Raw genomic sequence first — 24,098 nt, 5'->3', positions numbered from 1 at the left:
TTACATTGATCAAATTTCAAATGCTAAACAAATCTTGTTTTTCTGAAACAAAACTAACTTGGTTAAAATGCATTATGCTTGTAGCTTCTGGTAACAAAGTTTTGCCGACCTCACAAACCAAGTTTGGAAGAGTTACCTCTTTTTCTATTTTCTGGAAGAATGAAATATCCTCTTCATCAAATGGCAGAAATCACCAACGAGCTATTTGGACCTAGAGTTTTCTTTGAAGTAACATTTTAATTTTCAGGGTCAATTTCTTTAATAATTAAAGAATTGCTTAGATTTTGCTACATATTCTTGTGTCCTTGGCTTGCTGCTGATTCCTAGGCCAGATGGTGATCCATCCAATATGTATTTTCATCCATTTTAAGGTGTTTGTCGGTCTGCTTTTGTAGTTGCCAAGATTCTATCAGCACCAACCTTGAAATCACCCCGCTTTTAGTGCTGCCTGAAGCCCAGTAGTTAGTTACTTTCACTGCCAACACCTGCTTGTTAGCAACTAAAATATCAGTCAGAACTCTAGGACATCTATACCAGCCAATGGCTCTAAGGAAAGGGTCATTTGAGTGACAGCTTCAGGTTGCAGGAACTGCAAAATGGAACTTTATAATAAAGTTCTTAGGGGTCCTCTCATTGGTGGGCTGAATTCCTCATGATATCCAAGTGCTATGATATGAATGTGTATGTTCCCCCCCCCAGAATTCATATGTTGAAATCCGAACCCCCAAAGGTGATGGTATTAGTAGGTGGAGCCTTTGGGAAGTGATCAGGTCATGAGGGTACAGCCCTCATGAATGGGATTAGTGTTCTTATAAAAGAGAGCCCGCAGAGCTCCCTAGCCCCTTCCAATGAGGATACAATGAAAAGCCTGCAATCCACAAGAAAGCCCTTACTTGACCATGCTGTCACCCTGATCTCAGACTTCCAGACTTCAGAGCCATGAGAGGTAAATTTCTATTGTTTATTCTGTGGTATTTTGTTATAGCTGCCCAAACAGACTAAGACACCAAGCTACAAATATTAGGTAGAAAACTTGCTGCATTTCAGGTATGTGGCTGACAGTGAGTAGTCAGAGAACAGTGGCACCCTAATGAATGGTATTGCTGTTTAACTATATTCTCATGTGATAAGTCTAATTACTCTCCTCTATATTTAGTATGGAGAGTTGTAATTGTTACTTGGTTACTTGTATATCTAGCAACCCAATTGATAAGAAGTGAACACACAAGGTTCAAGATGGGGGACTGTATTAGTTATCCTTTGTTGTGTAACTAATTACTCCCAAGACTTAGTAGCTTACAATAACCTTTATTATCTTAGTTTCTGAAGTTCAGGAATCAAGATGTGGCTTAACTGAGTCCTCCTCTGCTTCAGGGTCTCTCACTGGTTGTAATCAAGGTGCCAGCAGGGGCTGCAGCCCACCTCAAAGATGAACTAGAAAAGGATCCATTTTCAAGCTCCTTCAAATGGTTGCTGGCAGGATTTGGTTCCTTGTTGACAGACTGAAAGCTTTGGTCCCTCACTTGCTGTTGGCCAGAGGCTGCTCTCAGCTCCTTGCCATGTGGTTCTCTTCACAGGGCAGATCAAAACACAGCAGCTTGCTTCACCAGAGCAAGCAAACAAAAAGGCAAGAGAGTGCCAGTAGAGGGAAGTAAACGTCTTTTAAGACCCAATATCGTAAGAGACCTCCCATCATTTTTGCCATATTCTATTAATTAGTAGCCAATCATTGGATCTACTCCACACTCAACAAAGGGATTACACAAAGGCAAGGATACCAGGAAACTGGATCACTGAGAGCCACTTCAGAAGATGCCTACCACATGAACTACCAGCCAACTTAGAGACAATAAGATCCACATCTAATTCATTGTATCCTTCACAGCCCCCCTACCTAGCAGACAATCTAAAAACTTTGATGTTGATTAGTGATTGAAATGATTTTTCTTTTAGTAAGCATTATTCTAATTTCGACCACCTTTATGCCTTTATGAGAGCTTCTTAAGTTGTCCACATACTGTTGGATTTGATCTTGCTCCCGGGAGAGGAAGGAAAATGTAGAAAACTAGGTACGTTTGAATTTGTTCTGGGATAAAAGTAAGTGAATTCTAAGATCTTTGGCTAAAATGATTCAAGCTTTTTAAGTCTTATCATCTTACCTTATCTGCCTTTATTTGACTGTGAAACCATAAAATAGTCATAATTTTCTATTTTTTCTTTTTTTTACAAAATTTATAAATCTCAAAAAGTTTTTAAATAAATTTATTTTATTTATTTATTTTTGGCTGCATTGGGTTTTCGTTGCTGTGCGCGGGCTTTCTCTAGTTGCGGTGAGCGGGGGCTACTCTTCGTTGCGGTGCGCGGGCTTTTCATTGCGGTGGCTTCTCTTGTTGCAGAGCGCAGGCTCTAGGTGCGCAGGCTTCAGTAGTTGTGGCACACAGGCTCAGTAGTTGTGGCGCGCGGGCTTAGTTGCTCCGCAGCATGTGGGATCTTCCCAGACCAGGGCTCGAACCCATGTCCCCTGCATGGGCAGGCGGATTCTTAACCACTGTGCTACCAGGGAAGCCCTCAAAAAGTATTTTTAATAGGGAAACATTTTGAGATGTAAATACCCCAACAAATTTCACTTCATCTTAAGGAGTTAATTTCTGCCACAGCAGTCATAGAAGCCTGAATATGTTCCAAAATAGCTCAAGAGTTCTGGCCTGGTCCTGGATTTTCCTCGTCTAGCAATATTCCCAGGGCCATTTTTAGAGTCTGAGGCATTTTAGTTGGGTTCAGTCAAACATAAAGCAAACTCAAACAGATCTAATGCTTATAAAACTCTCCCTTACTCCAGCATTGGATTAAATCCCGATCATCTCACCTAAAAAGTAAAGATGATTATTTTTCAAATGGAAAATTCAATGGCATGATAAATAATCACCTTGTCCCCCACTTTTTGTATAATTTTTTTTTTTTTTTTTTTTTTTTTGCGGTACGTGGGCCCCTCACTGTCGGCCTCTCCCGTTGCGGAGCACAGGCTCCGGACGCGCAGGCTCAGCGGCCATGGCTCACAGGCCCAGCCGCTCCGCGGCATGTGGGATCCTCCCGGACCGGGGCACGAACCCGCGTCCCCTGCATCGGCAGGCGGACTCCCAACCACTGCGCCACCAGGGAAGCCCGTCCCCCACTTTTTAACTCTCAGAATTAGACTACAGTCTCGTAGGACAAATACAGTTATTGTGAGAATAAATACTGATAAAAGATACATCATTGCCCTCTTACTGTTACAATAGTTTGAACATCTATAGAAATAATCTCATGAAGTAAACTTTTTAAAATTTAAAAACTGATCCATAATTAAAATCAAAAGACAAACAACAAACAGGAAAATACATGTAACACATATGACAAGATTAATTTCCTTTGTATATAAAGAGCTCCTAGAAATCAGTAAATTTTTTAAAATCCACCAGAAAAATAGGCAAAGGACACAAACAGACAATACTCAGAAAGGAAAAAAATAGATCCCAAATATGAAAAGATACTCAATGCCTCTCATAATAGAATTTAACATTTAAACCTACAATGAGATATGACTTGCAACTTGTTACATTGGCAGAAATCAAAAAGTTTGGTAATACTTTATCAAGAAATGGGCATTTTCATATACTATTAAGAATGTAACTTGGCAAACATATTTTTAGAAGACAATATCTATCAAAATAAAAAATGTTTAAATTAAAATGCATATAGCTTTTGACCCAACTATCTCACTTGTAAGAATTAATTCTACAGATATACTCACATCTATACAGAGACATATGTATAAGGATATTAAGGAAAAGATTAGAAATAAAGAAAATGTCCACCAATAGAAGACTCTTAAATAAAATATAATCTTTACAATGGGATATTATATAGCCATTAGAATGAGTCATTTTATTTGTATTGCTCTGGAAGTATCACTAAAATATATTAAGTGAAAAAAGTAATATATACAATGTACGTAGTATGCTATCATTTGTGGGAAAAAAATCTATTCTTTATTCATGTGCATAGGTATATGAACCCTCTGCAATGATCCATAAGAAACTGGTAAAAATAATTATCTCTGAGGAGACCTGGGGCTGAATGGTAAGAAGACTTATTTAGAACTCTTTAAACTTGTTCATGTGTATTTTTAAGTGTATTACCCACTTAAAAATATAAATCTTTTAACAACCTAAAGGCCATAATTTTCACATATGAAGCATGTTTAGTAGGTATATCGTTCTTTAGTCTAGAGGAAATGCTACATAATTAGGAATTAAAAATACCGTGAAGCACTTAAGAACATTCATTAGCATATGCCAACCTAGCTTAAATCAAATAAAAACCTCTCTTGTGTTGACAAAACAAAAAACTTTAGTCTTCATTTCAGTTGAGCTAAAAATAAACTAGGTGGGGCAATTAAAGGAACATTTTCTACCAGCCTTTCTTGCTCCAAAGACCATTACCATGTACTTGATTTTAGGAAGAGTTTTGTCCAGCAAGTGGCATCTGTTACCTATTATCAGGAGCAGAAGGCTGAAGCACTTCTGCCCACTGCATCTTGGTATCAGAGTTGCTAAGGAAAACACAGTGCAGTTAAGTACTGGCTGGAACAGTGCTTTACTAGAATAGAGAAAAGACACAGAAAGATCAGCTTCAGTAGTGAGTGTCAGTTTCCTATAGCCAGCCGGTCCCTCCCAGAAGCCGACACTGGGCAATTGGCCAACACACACCCTTCCTGTACAACAGAAGAACCCCGTCTTCTCCCCAAAGGGGACAGATAGGCACTGGGGTTGGCCAGGTGCCATATGACACATGTACTTAAGCAGAACAAAGTAGTACACATTGAGTCTGAAATAGGGAAAGATAATTACAGACAAGGTGACAAGTCCAGTGTAAGCTGTAAGGATTCCATCTCTTGGTAAGGAAGTGTTCCAGGCCCAAGGCCCATTCTTGTGCGGCCCAGCGGGGGTCAAAAGACTCCCCATAGTTTGGCTTTTTCATAAAAAACAAATAAAATTAAATTACAAGAGGGTCATAGAATTATATGAGTTAGAAAATACACACAATTATCCTGAGAGTTTTTATCCACAGGGAAGCAACATAATGAAGAGTGAGGTTATAAGATTTAGGATCCATATTTTATCATCTATGGGAAAATTAACAATTTTAAAATTTAAATTCTCTGAACTTTAGTTTTCTCATATGTAGTAAGATGGAGCTAATACTACTGCTTCTAAATAGTAACTGAGATAATATATGTAAAACCCCTAGCACCTGTCCTAGGACATAGGTATTAAATAAATGCTAAATTATAGGGTCAAACGTATGGGGAAATCTGGATGACATAAGTGCTGCTTTGAATTTCTTTATAAGAAGAAAATTAGCAAATAATGAAGTTGCCAGATAGTTTTATTTAAGGCTTTATGTATCTGAATAATTGGTAAAAAAGCAAATGTTCATCATTTTTAGAGTTGCACAAAAGGAAAGTAACAGGGAAAGTAATGGCTTGCTTGTCAAATTCATTTGATGTGGGGCTGATTTCCTTAAATTAAAAAAAAAAATCTAAGTCTTTGGACCCTGGGGCTCTAAAAATAGCACTTGGAATTAATACCGTTCTCAGATTCATGGTTCAAGGAAGTCACTACATTTCCTTTGTTTCTTGATGCTACAGATTTAACAACATATTGGTAGAAACAGGTAACTTCTCACATGGACTAGATATCAAAAGGCCAGTTTGTGTACATAAACTGAACACTGAAAATGAATACATACAGATATTATGGAACTTAAATACAAACTTGTTAACCACTTGCCAGAAGGAACAAAAAACAGTATTAATAAAGAGTGGTCTTTTGCATCATTCTCAAAAATTCTTCCTCATTTATTTCTCCATCCCCATCATGATCAGCTTCATCAAGCACTTCCTGTAAAATGAAATGTAAATAGGATATGTGAAATCTATTAAAAAGGCATAATGATATAAATGAACATTCAAATACATACTCAAAACCAAATTTTATTTTAAATGTATTAATACGACTAAAGAATATAGCTATAAATTATAATAAATTATAATTGTATATAAGTTATATGTGAAATTATAATTATACAAATAAGTAAAATTTACCTGAAGTTCATCATCTGTCAAATTTTCCCCTAGTTCCTTACCAACCCCCTTGATATTGTTTAGTGATATACTTCCTGTATTATCATCACCAAATAATTTGAAAGCCCTCAATATGTCTTCTTTTTCATCTTTTTCACTCTTAAAAACAGAAACAACTGAATGTCATTAGTCTTTCATTTATTTATTTGATTAGTCTGGATGTATAGGTCTTTGAGGTCTAGAACAGCAACACAGCAGGTAGCTGAGCTCTATTTACTGCTCTGGCTTTTAACAATTATTCCAGTGCATTCACATCTGCCCTCAAGGTATTGAAACTCAGGGTTTATTTAAGTGGAAGAGCCACAGGGTGATAAAGAGAATCTATCTTGTATTAACCTCACTAACTGAGATCCATTTCAAAAATATAAGCTCCAAGAGAACAGGGAGATTGTCTCATTCAATGCTCCCTAGGATACTGCCTGACAAAAATAGGCACTCAATAAATTGTTTGCTGATTTCAAGGCTTAAAAATGCTGGCCCCGTTCTCTCTATCCAGCCATATATCCTTATTATTTCCTAACAAGAAACCTCTTCTCCACACTGGACAGTCTTCATTACTACCCTGAAAACATCTTTAATCTTGTTATTCCTATCTATCTAAATCCTACCCATCTTTAAAGACCTAGTTCCAATTCTTCCTCTGATCGCTTCAGCCAAAAATTGTAGAAGGCTACTGCTTGTATTTCATTGAAAAACAAAATCACTACTATACCATTTTTACATTCATTATGGCCAAAAAATCTTCAAAACTAATGGTGCCGATTCCTTCTTTGTCAATTTCAGCTACCATTTTTTAAATTTCTTCTTTCTTTGGTTCAAATCCTAAGGCCCACATTGCAATCTGAAATAGAAAGCAAATAAATTATAACAGCCCACAATCTCATTCCTAGCTCTTAAACTACCTATTAATTACTAGGTTCTCTCTTTTTCACTATGCACTAGGCTTAAACCTAGAAAGTCAGGTCAGCAGGCTTAGGTTCCAATCCTACCGTGCCATAAGATGTCACTGTGACACGATGGGCTTTGGCCTACTCATTCATAAAACAAGAATAAAATGCTTAACGAGATACTGTTTTGTTAAACAGGCCAGGCATGTACACTGCAGGGGTAGGTGTCTGCACTGAAGAGATTTTATATCAAGCTTTCAGAAGGCTACTGTTAAAGAAAGATTTAAAGATTGCAACAAAGCAATGAGAGTTTTTCAAATGTTTTGGAATTATAAGTATTTTCAGAACCTTCAATCCTTTCACATCTCTGGTTCCAGACCCAACAACATCAAATAAATCAAAGCCCTCTTTAATTTCTTGCTTTTGGGTTTCATTCAATTTCTGCTGCTCTTTTCTTCCATTGGCCTGAACTTGTGCGGCAGTTGGATGCCTGTAATAAATACACATGTGGGTAAAAGATAAACTGTGTAACTGGAAAAAGTACCAGAAGCAGAAGAGTTAATGATGAACTAATTAAATATAATAAACATATTCAAGTATCCTAGTCCCTATCATATAATGAACTTCAAGAATTTCCCCCTTTCCCTTTGCTAACATTTGTGATTTTAGTTATTCATATCTTGCTGGAAAGCCTGGTTCTTTTTTACATCTTAGGTTTTTCCATCAAATTAGTGACTTTTGATACGGAAAAGAGGCAAAGAAGACATGCTAGAATAGCAGATGTTATGTCAGAAAACAATTGGCCTTACTTGGTATATCTTTTTTTAATTTAATTTTATTTTTGGTTGCACTGGATCTTTGTTGCTGCGCACGGGCTTTCTCTAGTCGTAGTGAGCGGGGGCTACTCTTGGTTGCGGTGCGTGGGCTTCTCATTGCAGTGGCTTCTCTTGCTGTGGAGCACGGGCTCTAGGCACGGGGGCTTCAGTAGTTGTGGCACGTGGGCTCAGTAGTTGTGGCTCACGGGCTCTAGAGCGCAGGCTCAGTAGTTGTGGCACACGGGCTTAGTTGCTCCGCAGCATGTGGGGTCTTCCCCAAGCAGGGCTCGAACGTGTGTCCCCTGCATTGGCAGGCAGATTCTTAACCACTGCGCCACCAGGGAAGTCCCTTACTTGGTATATCTGAACAGCAGTGTTTAAGGCATATTTACTCTCATCTCTGCCTGTATGTCTCATAATAAAATTTATTTTGTGAGACATGGTTGATTGGAACATCATTTCCTTTCCCACCTTCTCACATACTTTTCTATGTTGCAGAGACTGAGAAATGAAAAAATACATTTTCCAGGTGAAAAATTACTCCAGGGACCTGGGAGAAGAATAAATGTTGGACCAATTATCCGTATCTGGGGAAGATGGAGGTCATCTTCCTGCTACTTGCCATTTTCTGCTGGCAAGCAAGGTCCCAGAGTTACTCCTGGGATTCTTCTGCAGCCTCATTTCAGTATCTTGTCTGCAGCTCTGGGTTAAGAAGCAGTGGTGGCAGAGACTCCACGACCCGTGTATCTAGATGCCAGTTTCACATATCTTAAGACTGGTTGTGGCAGCATCAGATTCTTGATCCCTGGACTGCAGATACACTCATCTTCAACAGTTCCAGTGGCAGAGTTCGTAGCTCCCCCGGCCAGTTTTTTCAGAGTTCTGGATGTCTTTCCTAGAGGCCCAGGCCCTCCAACGGTTTTAAAGCATCTTATTCTCTGTATTCAACTCATTTCTGGCTAGAGAGCGGTTTCTGTCTCCAACACCGTTGGTAGTAGCGGTTACTGGGGTTGAGGAGGGGAAAAAATGAACTGGAGAACCGCTCTTCTGTCTTTAGAGTTATGGACAGTGCGCTTCTATTCGGCGACGAAGGGAGGGGTTACTAATGACAGTCGAGGATCATGAAAGGAGGCGAATAATACATTTCGTAAACTAAATTCCTTCCTTGTTCCGGGGAGAAACTTCAGCCCCAGCCCTGCCCCAGTAAGTGGTTGCAGCTTCGCACTCACCATGTCCCCGACCGGCGCCCTCAACCGGGACCTCCGGGCTTCACCCGCCCGCCGCACAGCCCGACTGTAGTCTTCACAGCCTGCTAGCCGTTGCTAAGGCCGCTCTCGCCGACCTCTCTGCGGCCCCGCCCACACAGGCTTGCCCCCACTGATTGACAGTCATGCCACCCAATGGTCACAAAAGAAGGTCCTTGAGGCCATCCCCCACTCTATTCTCTACCAATAGCGTAACGCTATGCCTTTCCCAGGCTACCATTAAGCAGAACTTTCCGTAGGGTTTCTTAGCAACCAGGACTATCCGTTAGCCCAGCTGGGCCCGCGGCGCACTTGCGCAAAATGCGAACCGGAAAGGAAGGTTCTTCCCCCGGGCGTTTTGGCGTCACAGTGTCAGGCAGAACTTCGGGGAACTGGAGCCTCCCGTAGGGATGGAGAAAAGAGCGAGGTTCGTAGCGAGGTGCTTCTACCAACTGCTAAGTCTTTGACGGAGATGTGGGGGGATATTGTTTGCTTTTCTAACCTCTTGGGGCCGGGGGAAGGGATGAGACTCTAGAGCCTGGTGGGTCTGCTGAATTGGTCCAGCTTCGGTTTACCGGCCGGATTACCAGAGGCGGAGGGGACTGTCCTTACCTTGCGCCGCTAGGCATCCTTCAGCCTCCACAGTGCCTGGGGCTTGGCCTTTAGCGACTTCCCTCCTCCTTGGTTCACAGCGATTCTGGCCTGGTAGGCAGAATTTCTTTTTTTTTTTTTTTTTTGCGGTACGCGGGCCTCTCACTGTTGTGGCCTCTCCCGTTGCGGAGCGCAGGCTCCCGACGCGCAGGCTCAGCGGCCATGGCTCACGGGCCCAGCAGCCCCGCGGCATGTGGGATCTTCCCGGACCGGGGCACGAACCCGTGTTCCCTGCGTCGGCAGGCGGATTCTCAACCACTGCGCCACCAGCGAAGCCCTAGGCAGCATTTCTTTACAGGAGGGGTGTGGTGTGGGCACGGGGGCAGTGCGGGTCTTAGGATGCACATGAAGACTCCTTGCATAGGAAAGAGTCTTTACCAGTGTTGTAGCGTTTATTTGCGGGGTTGGACTTTGGACCCACCCATAATCACCATCAGACTTTTCCACGCCCCCGACATTCTCACCCACAGCCGTTCAGTTGGTTGAATCCCAAGATTTGGCCGGTTTTCCAAATATATCCAGCATAGATCCGCATTGAGTCCGACATAGGTAGCCTGAAAATCCACTTGACTCAGTAACTGTCGAGATTCAGATGCCATATAAGTGCTGTAAATCAAAGCAAATTCTTGGCCAAAGGGCCAGACTTGCTGGTTCCGCCCAGTTCTGAATCTTGTCTGGGACCAGCTAAAGGGTGAAGGGGAAGGACTGAGGTGGTAGGAATGAAGAGGTGATAGTCTCTTAAAACTTCTAACGCTTAATCGCTTACACATCAGGGCTCTTTTTTATGCCTCCTGCAGTGCCTTCTCTAGAGTAAGTACTTTTTCCTAAAAATCATACAGGATTCTCCAACAGTGGATTCAGGAAGAATATTAAGTTTTGCCTAGGTTTTTCCCTCTATCCCACTTATCTCCTTGAAGGTAAGGAAAGAAAAATGTGCAAAGTACATTCTTGAAGTAGTCTTCCAAGTCACTTTTCCTACTTCAGTTAGTTGAAACATGGCACGTTTTCCAAAACCATCATCCTTTCTTGCTCACGTTATATACCAGGCAGACACCCAAGCATTGTAATAATTGATCTAAAAAAAAAAACCCAAAAACAAAACCTCATTAGGATTCTGGAAAATAGGTAAAGTTATTCTAATATTAGAAGTGATTTTTCTGTGTAAAATTACCCCAGTGGAAATTTAAACGATGCAAATTCAAGATAGTTCGTGAATTAGGTAAAATATTCAGTCACTTAATTATAGTATATTGATTTTTCAGGCCATTAATCTCACTGAGAAAGTTGCTCTTGATTAGTTTCAAGGACATATACTTCTTCTTTACTACTAATATTAAAGGGATTTCTGAGACCAGAAATGAATAATGACCAAATTTGTAGAAACAATTCTACTTTTTAGGCTCTCCTGGATCAAGTTTGATCTTATGGCAACTAAAAGGCTGCGTAGTGTGTTCACCTGCTTTTACATCATTCTGTGATTTAGGCTTTTATATTTGGGACATTAACTTCTAGTGAAAATGATTTTTCAATTATAGGCTCAGATTGCAGTTTCTAGGTCTTAGGTAGGAAGTACTCAGTCTTGAAAACTAGCTGTTACTAATCTAATTTTACTATAGAACATTAATAATATTAATCTGGAAAAATGTTAAACCTACTATCACTCTTAAATCTACGAAATTTATTTAATGCTTTCTACATATCATGTACTATGCCATGTATTGGGTGAGTTTGAAAGGAACTGAGCGTAGAGTATAAAGATGAATGAAAGCAAGGAACCCACAGAGTAGTGGGGGAGATAGGCACAGACATAAAAACAGTATTTTTAATTCAGGGTGCTAAGTGCTTTAGTAGATGTGTGTAGACAGTACTTTGGCAGCCCAGGAAGGAGGTGCTACTTCTCCTTGAGGCATTGGAGGAGGCTGTATCAAAAATGTGGCATTTGCCTTGGGTCATGAAAGATATATAGCATTTACCAAGGTGAAGAAAGTGTAGGATATTCAAATCAGAGTATAGTATGTGCGGAAATGAAAGTAAAGGTATGTTGTAGTGTGACTAGATCATTGGGTTTGTAAGGAAAGGTGGAAGATGAGCCTTATAAATTAGATTGAAGTCAGATTATGGGACACCTTTACCGAGGTAAAGACTTTATTTTCTAAGATCAATAGTTGTTTTAGGCAGTGGAGTGATCCGATTAGGTTTGTGCTTTTCAAAGATAATTCTGACAACCATGTGAAGGAGGAACCGTTTTGGAAGCAATTAAAGGGCCTCAACCACAGCAGTGCCAAATAGCAATCATGTCGACTCCAGAGGTGGTAGAACCTTAAATTTATGGTGGAGGAATACTGACAATGGCATCTGTTTAGTCTTATTTCAGTTCTGTACTTAAATGTAAGATAATAAATGTGGTGAAAACCACATTGTCAAATATTTATTGAGTACTTGCATTGTGTCAGACAGTGTTATCAGTATATGGGATACATCAGTGACTGAAACTGCCCTTCTGGGAATTATATTCCAACAGAGGGACATAGTCAATAAATAGTAAATAAATAAGTAGAGTATGTACTATTTTATAAGGTGATAATGTTGTGGGAAAAGAGAAATTAGAGCGAATAAAGGGAATCCAGAATGTAAAGGGAAAAGAGGAGTTTGCAGTGTTAAATAGGATGCTCAGGATAGGCCTCATTGAAAGGGGGAGATTTGCATAATTATATAAAGCTGTTAGGGCTTCCCTGGTGGCGCAGTGGTTGAGAGTCTGCCTGCCGATGCAGGGGACACGGGTTCGTGCCCTGGTCCGGGAAGATACCACATGCCGTGGAGCAGCTGGGCCCGTGAGCCATGGCCGCTGAGCCTGCGTGTCCGGAGCCTGTGCTCCGCAAGGGGAGAGGCCACAACAGTGAGAGGCCCGCGTACCGCAAAAAAAAAAAAAAAAAAAGAGTAGCTCCCAATCTCCGCAACTAGAGAAAGCCCACGCACAGCAACAAAGACCCAACACAGCCATAAATTAATTAATTAATTAAAAATAACAAAAGTAGAAGCAATCCAAATGTCCATAAACAAAATGATAGCTACCTACACACATACATAAAAAGGAATGAAATACACATACTACAATGTGGATGAACCTCAAAAACATTATGCTAACTGAGAGGGTGGGATGAATTGGGGGATTGGGATTGACATATATACACTATTGATACTATGTATAAAATAGACAACTAATGAGAACCTACTGTACAGCACAGGGAACTCTACTCAGTGCTCTGTGGTGACCCAAATGGGAAGGCAATCCAAAAAAGGGGATTTATGTACACATATAGCTGATTCACTTTGCTGTACAGCAGAAACTAACACAACATTGTAAAGCAGCTATACTCCAATAAAAATTTTTTAAAAAATATTATGCCAAGTGAAAGAAACCAGACACAAAGGGTCCCATATTACATGAGTCTATGAAATATCCAGAATAGGTAAATCCACAGAGACAAGAAAGCAGCTTGGTGGTTGCCAGGGGCTGGGGGGAGACATACAGGGAGGGACTGCTTAATGGCTACAGAGTTTTCTTTTGGGGTGATGGAAATATTTTGGAACTAGATAAAGGTAGTGGTTGTACAACACTGTGAATGTTCGAAGTGTCACTGAATTGTATACTCTAAAATGGTTATGTTATATGACCTTTATGACCTTTACCTCAATTTTTAAAAAAGACTAAAACCATAAAGCTTTTAGAAGAAATATGGAATGTCCTTTGTACTCAGGGGTAGATGAAACTTTTAAAAATAGAACCCAATAACCATTAAAAAAAAGACAAAAGGACTGACAAAATAGATTGCCAGGCAGTATTAAGGGCCACTTGCAGTGTGGAGTCATGAACTTAAAATGACACCAGTCAGTGCGGTTGTGTGTGTTTTTCTGTTTATTTTCAGCTGCCCCAGGGTAAACATGGAGTAGACAGATTTGGATTTCATCAAGATTAGTGGCTTTGCAAGGTAAGATGAACCAAAAGAGAGACAAGGACTTTGAGAGTCTATGTACAAGAGAGTGATTATAATCCGCAAATGGGAACTTAAACTGGGTAAGTAGAGAATTGATAATATGGGGTGGAGGACAGCAAAAATATGGTAAGATAAGAGAGCTGTAAGACAGGATGGGTCTCAGCATTGTTGGAGTCTAGAGTATAATTTGATGCTGTTCAGGGATATACCTGAGTATATCAAGAGTTTTATTTTTATTTTACAGAACTGAAAGTTTCACAAAAGAGGTTTTGAAGCTGAGTTCAAACAATTTGTTATATGTTTTCTTAGGCTGTACTGGCTTTTCTCCTTAGTCCTTGAAAGCCTCTAGGAAGCTACTCTTGAGCAACAGGTGCTGTGGCTTCCTGCAGATCCTAAGGTGTATCTGGAACTGTGGAGCTCTTCAGAATCAAGGATGACTCTAGGCATTATAGGAACAAATTTACCAGTGCTGTGGCCAGCATTAGAAGAAAAGCAAAAACTCCAAGAGTTGTTTGCTTTTTGATATTTTGGATTTAAAAGGTTGTGGTAAAAAATATGCTTGCGGGACTTCCCTGATGTCCAGTGGCTAAGACTCCGCGCTCCCAATGCAGGGGGCCCGGGTTCAATCCCTGGTCAGGGAACTAGATCCCGCCTGCTGCAACGAAGATCCCGCGTGCCGCAACTAAGACCTAACGCAGCCAAATAAATATATATATATATTTTTAAAATATTAAAATATGTATATATATGTACTTGAAGAATTATAAAGTCTTAGAGTTGGAAAAGAAGTGTATGTTATCTACAGTTTTAGCTGTAGTGCTTTAAGAGCCCATACCTCACGAGACAGGTTATTTTATTACAGACAGCTTTTCAATTAGAGTACTTTGTTAAAAAGTTCTTTCTATTGGGCTGAAGTTTTTCTCTTATAACTTCTTCCTATTAGTTTTAGATATGAATTCTGAAATACTACCTGGAAAAAGTCTAATGCTCTCGAACTTCCTTTTTTTAAATTTTAATTTATTTATTTATTTATTTATTTATTTTTGGCTGCGTTGCATCTTCATTGCTGCATGCGGGCTTTCTCTCATTGCAGTGAGCAGGGGCTACTCTTCGTTGCAGTGCGCGGGCTTCGCATTGCGGTGGCATCTCTTGTTGTGGAGCACGGGCTGTAGGCGCGTGGGCTTCAGTATTTGTGGTGCACAGGCTTAGTTGCTCTGTGACATGTGGGATCTTCCTGGACCAGGGCTCGAACACCCTGTCCCCTGTGTTGGCAGGCGGATTCTTAACCACTGTGCCACCAGGGAAGCCCTCGAACTTCCTTTTAAACAGTACTTTTCCTCCCTTTATATTCTAATCAATAGCTAAATCCATCCTTTACCTCCATCCCTCTTCCACATTTCTCATCTAGATAACCATGGCCTCTCTGCCTTCTGTCTGGCACTCATCCAATCAGTTCTCTACACTGTTATCAGAGTGGTAATATATCCAAAACACTAATAATAATAATAATTTTAGTATTACTTAATTTTATTTTTAATATTATTCAGTTTTATATTATAAATTTATTATTGTTATTGCAAGTACTCATAAAGCACTGTGTGCCAGACACTGTTCTAAGCACTGTACTCATTTACTCCTGGTAATAACCCTATGAAGTAGATTCTGTTATTATCCTCATTTTTCAGACGTGAAAACGGGGTAAAGAAGTTAAGAAACTTGCTGAAGGCTACACAGTTAGTAAGCAGTAGAGACAAGTTCAAACCCAGACTTCTAGATTCAGAGTACATGCTGTCAGATACTACATCAAGCTGTTTCTTCATCTCCCCCCCTTAAAGCACTTCCATGTTTCCCATTATAAGTAGAGTCAAGTTTGACGTGGCACATACTGCCCTTCATGATCCAGCCTCTTTCCTCTTCTAACGCTTCATGTCCTACTATTCCCCACTACTTGCTTTATATCCCGTGAAACTAAATTACTTGTATTACCCAGGTACACTGTGTTTTTGTCACATATATGTGCATTTACTACTACCTCCTTCAACTTGCTAATTATTTTTTCAAATTTTAATGCTATATCATTGCACTGACCATATTTAATGGAAACTACATGTATCAGAAACTCCTCGAAGGCAGGGACTGTATCTTACTTTTCTTTTATTACCATGAATTGCACTGAATAAAGTTCCAAGTTTTAATTTTATTTGCAGATGATGATTCATGGTGATGGCTTGCAGGGTCATAAACAAAAGAAGGCACGTGGGACTTCAACAGCTTTCATCGTTTGCAGAAACAGGAAGAACTTTCCTAGGCCCAGTCAAATCATCCAAATTTATTATAGATGAAGAGTGTCATGAAAGTGTGTTAATCAGTTCAACAGTAAGGCTTCTTGAAAGTTTGGATTTAACCAGTGCAGTGGGACAACTTCTCAGAGAAGCAGTTCAAGCACAAAATAACACATACAGAACTGGAACCAGTACTCTTTTGTTTCTTGTTGGTGCATGGAGCAGTGCTGCTGAAGAATGTCTTCATTTGGGTGTCCCCATTTCATTAATAGTGTCTGTAATGTCAGAAGGCTTGAATTCATGCATTGAAGAGGTAGTTTCCCTTCAAGTACCTATCCACAATGTATTTGACCGTATGGTTAACACAAAGACATTTTCTGGACCTGAAACATTTAGTGTCGGCGTATACCCTTTTCTCCAAATCCCTTCAGGTACTGGTTTGATACAGAAAGAGCGTGATCTCAAAGATGTTGCCTCTCAGTCACTGGCCATTTACAGTCTTTCTGGGAGACCTGTTAAATCACCTCAACTCTTTAGGTCTCAGGATAAGGTTGAAGCAGATGAAAACACATCACAAACTCCTCAAACTCTGAAAAACAGTCTGCTTGCAGACACCCGCTGCAGAAAGTCAGTACTAACCCACAGTAGACATTTTAGTAGGACAGGTAATAATCAATGGATAAGCAAACCAGATGGAGTTCTAGAACAACTTAGTGCAGCTACTCCCAAGACTTACAGATGTGATGATTTGGTGGAGTTGGAGGTGGGTTTGAGTCACGGAGGTCACAGCAGCATGAAGTTAGTAGACGAAGCAGTACGGCTACAATATCAGAACGCAGGTATGCAGCAAGGCAGCTGTACAGTGCCATTTCTTTTTGACATTTCAAGAATCTTCACTTGCTGCTTACCTGGCTTCCCTGAAACTTTTTCTTGTGTCTGTCCAGGATATATCACTGTTGTATCAATATCTAGTACTGCTCTGATCAAGGAATTGCAGAATCAGCCTATTCGCATTGTTCTTGTTGAAGGTGATCTCACAGAGAATTATCGCCACCTGGGGTTTAATAAGTCTGCAAGTATTAAAACAGTATCAGAAAGCTTGAAGGTTCAACAAGATGGCTCAGAAGAACTGTGGACAGATCATGTGTTACAGGTGTTAATCAAGTTCAATGTGAACCTTGTCCTGGCACAAGGAAATGTGTCTGAACGCTTAATTGAAAAATGCACAGACAGCAAGAGGTTGGTAATTGGATCAATGAATGGCAATGTAATGCAGGCTTTTGCAGAGGCTTCAGGAGCAGTGCAGGTGACCTACATTACACAAGTGAACGAAAACTGCGTGGGCAGTGGGGTCTGTGTGACCATCTGGAGAAGCATTCCCTTTGATGCTGCAGATGAGATCAACAGAATGGCAATCATGTTAAAAACAGAAGGAATTAATTTGGTTACAGTAGTGCTGACTAGTCCAGTCACTGCCCAGGTGCAAACCAAAGAAGATACCTTCTGGACGTGTGCCTATCGTCTGTATCATGCTCTAAAAGAGCAAAAGGTCTTCCTTGGGGGTGGCGCAGTTGAATTTTTGTGTCTTAGCCATCTTCAGATTCTTGCGGAGCAGTCTGTGAATAAAGGAAACCAAGGCTGTTCAGGATGGCTTCATAATACTTCCTCTTGGCTGGCCTCATCTGTGACACAGTACAGACCGACTGTGCTTAAACTCCTGGCAAATGGATGGCGCAGATACCTTTCAACTCTCCTGTATAACACTGCCAGTTACTCATCAGAATTTGAAGCCGGCACATTCATTCAACATCATCTACAAAATGCTACAGACTCTGGCTCTCCTTCCTCTTACGTCTTGAATGAATATAGTAAACTAAATAGTGGGATTTTAAATTCAGACATTTCAGATAAACTGGAACAGATTCCAAGAGTTTATGACATTGTTACACCAAAGATTGAGGCATGGCGCCGAGCCTTGGATTTAGTACTGTTAGTTCTTCAGACAGACAGTGAAATTATCACTGGACTTGAACAAACGCAGATAAATTCGCAGGAATCAGAGGGCTTTTTATTTTTGTAGTGTTATTGGCTAAGTCTTTGGAAAATAATCTTTGGTAATATGTCGTGCTAATAATAAATTTTCTAGTAGCCAAGTTACAGTTTCTAAAATGCCAGCTTTTACCAAGAGAAAATAATTGATGTGTGTCAATAACTGTACAAAGTCGGAGATTTCACCCTACTTACAATTTTGTTCTCTGTTTCTATATTTTTATTCTGTAGCTGGACATGTCTCTTTTTTTAACATTTTATTGGAGTATAATTGCTTTACATTGTTGTGTTAGTTTCTGCTGTATAAGAAAGTGAATCAGTTATACGTATACATATATCCCCATATCCCCTCCCACTTGCATCTCCCTCCCACCCTCTTTATCCCACCCCTCTAGGTGGTCACAAAGCACCGAGCTGATCTCCCTGTCCTATGCGGCTGTTTCCCACTAGCTATCTATTTTACATTTGGTAGTGTATATGTCAATGCTACTCTCTCACTTTGTCCCAGCTTACCCTTCCCCCTCCCCATGTCCTCAAGTCCATTCTCTACCTTTGTGTCTTTATTCCTGTCCTGCCCCTAGGTTCGTTACAACCTTTTTTTTTTTCTAGATTCCATATATATGTGATAGCATACTGTATTTGTTTTTCTGACTTACTTCACTCTGTATGACAGACTCTAGGTCCATGCACCTCACTACAAATAACTCAATTTTGTTTCTTTTTATGGCTGAGTAATATTCCATTGTATATATGTGCCACATCTTCTTTATCCATTCATCCGTCGATGGACACTTAGGTTGCTTCCATGTCCTGGCTACAGTAAATAGAGCTGCAGTGAACATTGTGCTTCATGACTCTTTTTGGAATTATGGTTTTCTCAGGGTATATGCCCAGTAGTGGGATTGCCGTTCACCCTACTTATAATTTAACAGGTTAGCCTGTTGCTGTTTCATGGGATGCTACAGAATACACAAGATGCTTGGATCAGAGGCAAAGGGCTTTTATTATTCACAGGAAAAGCAGTAGCCAGAGCTTCAGGTTGCTTTGCATCAGTTCCCCAGTTTTCTACGTCCCACGAAAGCAACACAGAGGGCCACTGATGGCAGCCTGCACACGCAGTGTGTTGTGTTACGGAAGAGGAACACTTGGGGTAGCCACTGCTTTTACAGTAAGCAGAAACAATCCCGTTCTTTGTCCAAGGGCAGTTGTTACCTCATGCCTCAAGGCTGCTCAGTGTAAACACAAGCCTGAGACGTGGACTGGGTAAAGATAGGCCTGGCGTCCTGAGAAAGTCTGCAGTGTCACTCAGAGCCATGGTAGGTAGCCTCCTCCAGAAATTCACTCTTCAACCTGATACGTTCTTAGCCAGACTTGAATTTTCATGTGAGTATGCCACTCTGTCGGCTACTCTGACTAATCTGGCAAACAGGTTGCTTAGTCAGTACCAAATCTATTCAGTTGGTCTCACATACCAACTAAATCAAGGCTACTAAAACAGACCCCGAGCAGCAGGGTGAAGCCAGGCTGCAGTACGGACCTCACTCATGTTCCCAAGGGCCTTGAATGTAGTCAAATGTAAGTTCCAAGGGAGGGCCAGTAGGCCTTCTTATCAGCCAGGATGTAGCCTAAGACCAATTTGTCATCCATTATGAGCCACGCAAGGGAGCCTTGACTGTCTTACCTGTCTTTGGCGCCATTGCCGAAAATAACAGGAGGCAATAGATGGGCCAAAAGGCAACTCCCATCGCTAGCGGAGATACCTTTGTGGCCCATTTTCCCCACATACAAGCACATAACCGCAATAGGCCCAGGTCACTGTATATCAGGATTTCTTGTTAAACCTGAATTGAATCACCAGTATATAAATTTGATTAAGTCACATAGGTAGTGTTACCTAGTAGTTTCAGCCTCAGTTGCCATGCATGGCAAAATCCAAGGCCACTCAGGCATTAAGAGAAGCATATGATCAGTCAGATTGAAACAAGGTTGTCCTGGTTCCTGTGTTTGTAAGTGTTCTTAACTGAGAGCTGCCATTGATGGCATCATGTCCTGCCTCCTGTACCAAATAAGAGGCTTAACAAGGAGTTGAGCCTCCTTTGTGGTGGTGGCTTGTGGTGGTCAAGGAGATAAAGCATTTGCTTGTTTGACTCCCGGAGGGATGAGTGCTGTGAATCTCTCCAAATGGTATCAAGGAACTTTCCTTGGCAACCAGTGTTCTGAATTTTGTTCAGGTTTATCGGTCACTCCTACTGGTAGAGGTAGATAACGCCACAGTCAGGGCCATTGAGACAGGCTTCTAACCTGTCAACCCCAGAACGTCTATATATATCACCTGTATAGTGAACATCTGAGGCATCAGAGCACAGAGGCACACACACTCAGTCCCACCCTGTGGATGGGTTAGGATGGGTCAGGGCATGGTGGTAGCTGGCCGGAAGCTTGTCTCATTTCTCTACCTGTAGCAATACCCCGCGTGAGAGAATCTCCTCTGGCACTTCATGAGCATTTAAGTTCAAGCACATAACACCTCGATGCCAATTATGTATTTTCATGATAATAGTACATTGAATTGGGCCATTGGGACCCACCCACAGGGTCACTTTTTTCCTTTACTGCAAGATTTGCTCCAATCCTGTCAGTTACCTTTAGTCACTTTTTCCCCCTATGGAAACATGGACCAAGAAGTTTCACATTAGGGGCTTTAACGGGTGCCAAGAGTTGCTGTTATCTCCCTGACGGGTAGCTCAGGAAGGAGCAGAGAGTGAGGGCGGCAGGCAGGGAGGTTTTGTTTTGGGGGTTGTTTTTTTGACTCTGCATTTCAGTGTTGGTGCCAGCTTCTCCCCGTGCCCTTCCTAGTATCTGGAGAGCACCCAGGCTCCAGGGATCTTTCTCTCTGTCCTCCACTGACCACTGCATCTCCCCAGTGCCCTGCAGTCCTGGGTACCTTGGGCCACCCTGTGCCCAGTAGCCACGTCCCTCAGGGACTGGGTAGCATGGTCCCTTGGGCACCTGTATCTAACAGAGCTATAAAAATTTGAGTCACTTTCTTCCCCAGAGTTCCCCCGTTACACACTTGGCTTTTTCCGTACAACAAATGACTTCAGGGTGGAGGGTGCCGGAGGTATTAAGTGTAGAGGGAGAGAACGGCTCCATGCCAGGAAGGAACACTTTGTGTTTACTTTTGGTTTTGATCAGCTGCCCAACTTGTGCTCAACAAGCTTGTATTTTTGGTCTACTCAAAGTTGTATTTCTTCAGCCACTGGTGGTCCAGTGGTTAAGACTCCATGCTCCCAAGCGCAAGGGGTGCGGGTTTGACCCCTGGTCGAGGAACTAAGATCCCACATAAAAAAGTTGTATTTCTTCCTTGCTGACAGCATTTCTTTCAGCTCTGGGGACCCCTTGACTTGGTGGCTGCAGCCGGTTTCTTCTCAGGTTGTGCCATGGGGCACGCTGCCCTGTTGTCATGTTCACATTCTTCCTTCTCCCACCCAACGTGAGTGGTCAACAACCAAGACACCATTTGGTTGTATGACCTCTCTCTCATACTTAGTCTCCAAACGTTCATTAACAGGTAGACAGTAGGCAGCCCATAATCCCCTCCCCCTTACCCACTACTTGAGTGAAAGCATTCACTATGGAACCCATGGAATCATATCTCTTAACCCCACCCACTGGGGCTCATCTTTTCCAGAGAACCATGGTTCTCTCAAGTTAAAACTGGCAAGAACTATGCAGGGTCTGGGATTTTGCTCTGTTTACAAGCTAACAAGTTGGCCTATTAAAATTTCATGCAACACTGGCAGAAGACTCGAGACTCCTGGGTCAGAGACAAAGGACTTTATAAAAGTAACCAGAGCTTCATGTTAATTTATGTTGGTCCCCTGCGCTCTCAAGTCCCTCAGGGGTGACATAAGGAGCCCATGATGAATGTCTGCACACATGGTAGTTTGTGTTACAGTAGAGGAACACTGAGCTCAGGTGATTCACAACTTTTTTTTTTTTTTTTTTTTAATTTTTGCTGTGTTGTGTCTTCTGTGCGAGGGCTTTCTCTAGTTGTGGCAAGCAGGGGCCACTCTTCATTGCTGTGCACGTGCCTTTCACTATCGCGGCCTCTCGTTGCGGTGCACAGGCTCCAGACGCGCAGGCTCTGTAGTTGTGGCTCACGGGGCTAGTTGCTCCGCGGCATGTGGGATCCTCCCAGACCAGGGCTCGAACCCGTGTCCCCTGCATTGGCAGGCAGATTCTCAACCACTGAGCCACCAGGGAAGCCCCCCGATTCACAACTTTTATAGTTAGCACAAGTAAGCCTATTCTTAGTCTGGAGAAAGATATTACATCATCATTCAAGGTTGCTCACTGCAAACACAGACTTGAGAAATGGCCTGGAAAAAGAGAACTCAATACCCAGCAAGGACATGCAGGGATGCTCCGAGCCCATGGCAGACTGCCTGTCCCAACAAAGCCTCTTTTGCTACTTAGCCATAAATTGAACATTATAAGGCCTGAATTTATGTGTGTAGTTTTTGGAAATGAATATTAGAAGAGCTCTGAGAAAATAATTGTATTAATTAAGTTACTGATTACCTATCATGTTCCAGGCACCATTCTAAATTCTTTATGTATTGCATTAGTTTGCTAGGGTCACCTCAACAAAGTACCACATACTAGGTGGCTTAAACAACAGAAATTTATTTTTTCACAATTCTGGAGGCTAGAAGTCTGAGATCAAGGTGTGGGCAGGGCTGGTTTCTTCTGTGGCCTCTCTCCTTGACTTGTAGATGGCTGTCTTTTCCCCGTGTCTTCATAACATCTTCCCTCTGTACCTATCTTTGTCCAAATTTCCTCATCTTGTAAGGACACCAGTCATATTGGGTTAAGGCCTACCCTAGTGACCACATTTTAACTTAAGTACCTCTTTCAGGACCCTATCTCCAAATACAGTCACATTTTGAGGTACTGGGGTTTAGGACCTCAGGGTATGAATTGACGGAGGAACACAATTCAGCCCATAACTCATATGTAGTCTCAATCTTTGCAACATCTATTTTCTGCATTTTACGGTTGAGGGAATTAGCTTAATGAGGTTAAGACACTTGTCCAAGTAATAGGTAGTAGAGCTGGAATTTGAACTAAGGTTTTATCTGGCTCCAAAGTCTGTATTTCTGGGCTTCCCTGGTGGCGCAGTGGTTGAGAGTCCATCTGCCGATGCAGGGGACACACGTTCGTGCCTCGGTCCAGGAAGATCCCACATGCCGCGGAGCGGCTGGGCCCGTGAGCCATGGCCGCTGAGCCTGCACGTCCGGAGCCTGTGCTCCGCCATGGGAGAGGCCACAGCAGTGAGAGGCCTGTGTACCGCTAAAAAAAAAAAAAAAAGTATATATTTCTAAGCATTAATTGTGATATGAAGCTTTTTTTTTTTCTGTAAGGTAACAACAAAACAAAAGAGAATGCCTGGTTTATTTACAGAGCTACTTTAAATGTATCAGAGAATGTAATTTGATTATGTTCATGCTTGGGTAAAAGAATATCATTTTTGGTTTGGTGCTTGTCTTATAATGTGAGAACTTTGCACAGATAATCATTCCAATTATACATACCGTCTTTGTTCACAGTTAGAATAATAACAATGTTGAGTATTGAACTGTTTTTAAAAATAAAGGATATTATTTTACTTGAGTAGATAGCGATACTTTTATTCTCCCTCTGTATACTATTAACACGTAGTTTTTGTTAAAATAGCACGAAGATTATGAGTGCCACTAATATTCACATAGATGTTCAGCTCATTTAATATAGATTTTTTTAATGAAGTTCGTATTTGCATATATTCATACTATTAAGTACTGAGTAGATCTTGTAATAAATACTTTCCTTTGAAACTAGAAGTCTCACTCTAATATAGATTTTGTAAGTTTGTTTTGTTCCCAGATTTTAAAAAAGCTTTGTACTCTCATGTGGTTTATCAGCTGTTTTTCTAATTCTTATAAGAAA

At 41.3% G+C, this 24,098-nt stretch overlaps 1 protein-coding gene and 1 pseudogene across 2 annotated transcripts; one reads left to right on the top strand and one right to left on the bottom strand.

Annotated features, from left to right (window-relative positions):
* Positions 1-5,409: 5,409 nt before the first annotated feature.
* On the bottom strand, positions 5,410-9,118 carry LOC137224149 (centrin-4-like; annotated as a pseudogene).
* Positions 9,119-9,389: 271 nt separating this feature from the next.
* On the top strand, positions 9,390-23,783 carry BBS12 (Bardet-Biedl syndrome 12). 2 transcript variants are annotated; one of them, XM_067735141.1, is made up of 3 exons: positions 9,390-9,557; positions 13,708-13,770; positions 15,984-23,783. In XM_067735141.1, exon 3 carries the CDS (start codon positions 15,994-15,996, stop codon positions 18,136-18,138), a length of 2,145 nt encoding a protein of 714 aa, XP_067591242.1. In that variant the 5' UTR covers positions 9,390-9,557; positions 13,708-13,770; positions 15,984-15,993; the 3' UTR covers positions 18,139-23,783. The 2 variants fall into 2 exon arrangements, with proteins under 2 accessions (XP_067591242.1, XP_067591243.1); XM_067735142.1 differs by lacking the exon at positions 13,708-13,770.
* The last annotated feature ends 315 nt before the right edge of the window (positions 23,784-24,098 follow it).

The sequence above is a fragment of the Pseudorca crassidens genome, chromosome 4 (genome assembly GCF_039906515.1).
Source record: "Pseudorca crassidens isolate mPseCra1 chromosome 4, mPseCra1.hap1, whole genome shotgun sequence".
Classification (NCBI taxonomy): domain Eukaryota; kingdom Metazoa; phylum Chordata; class Mammalia; order Artiodactyla; family Delphinidae; genus Pseudorca; species Pseudorca crassidens.
Note: the sequence above shows the minus strand (reverse complement) of the source record. Positions and strands in the feature narration are given on the sequence as shown.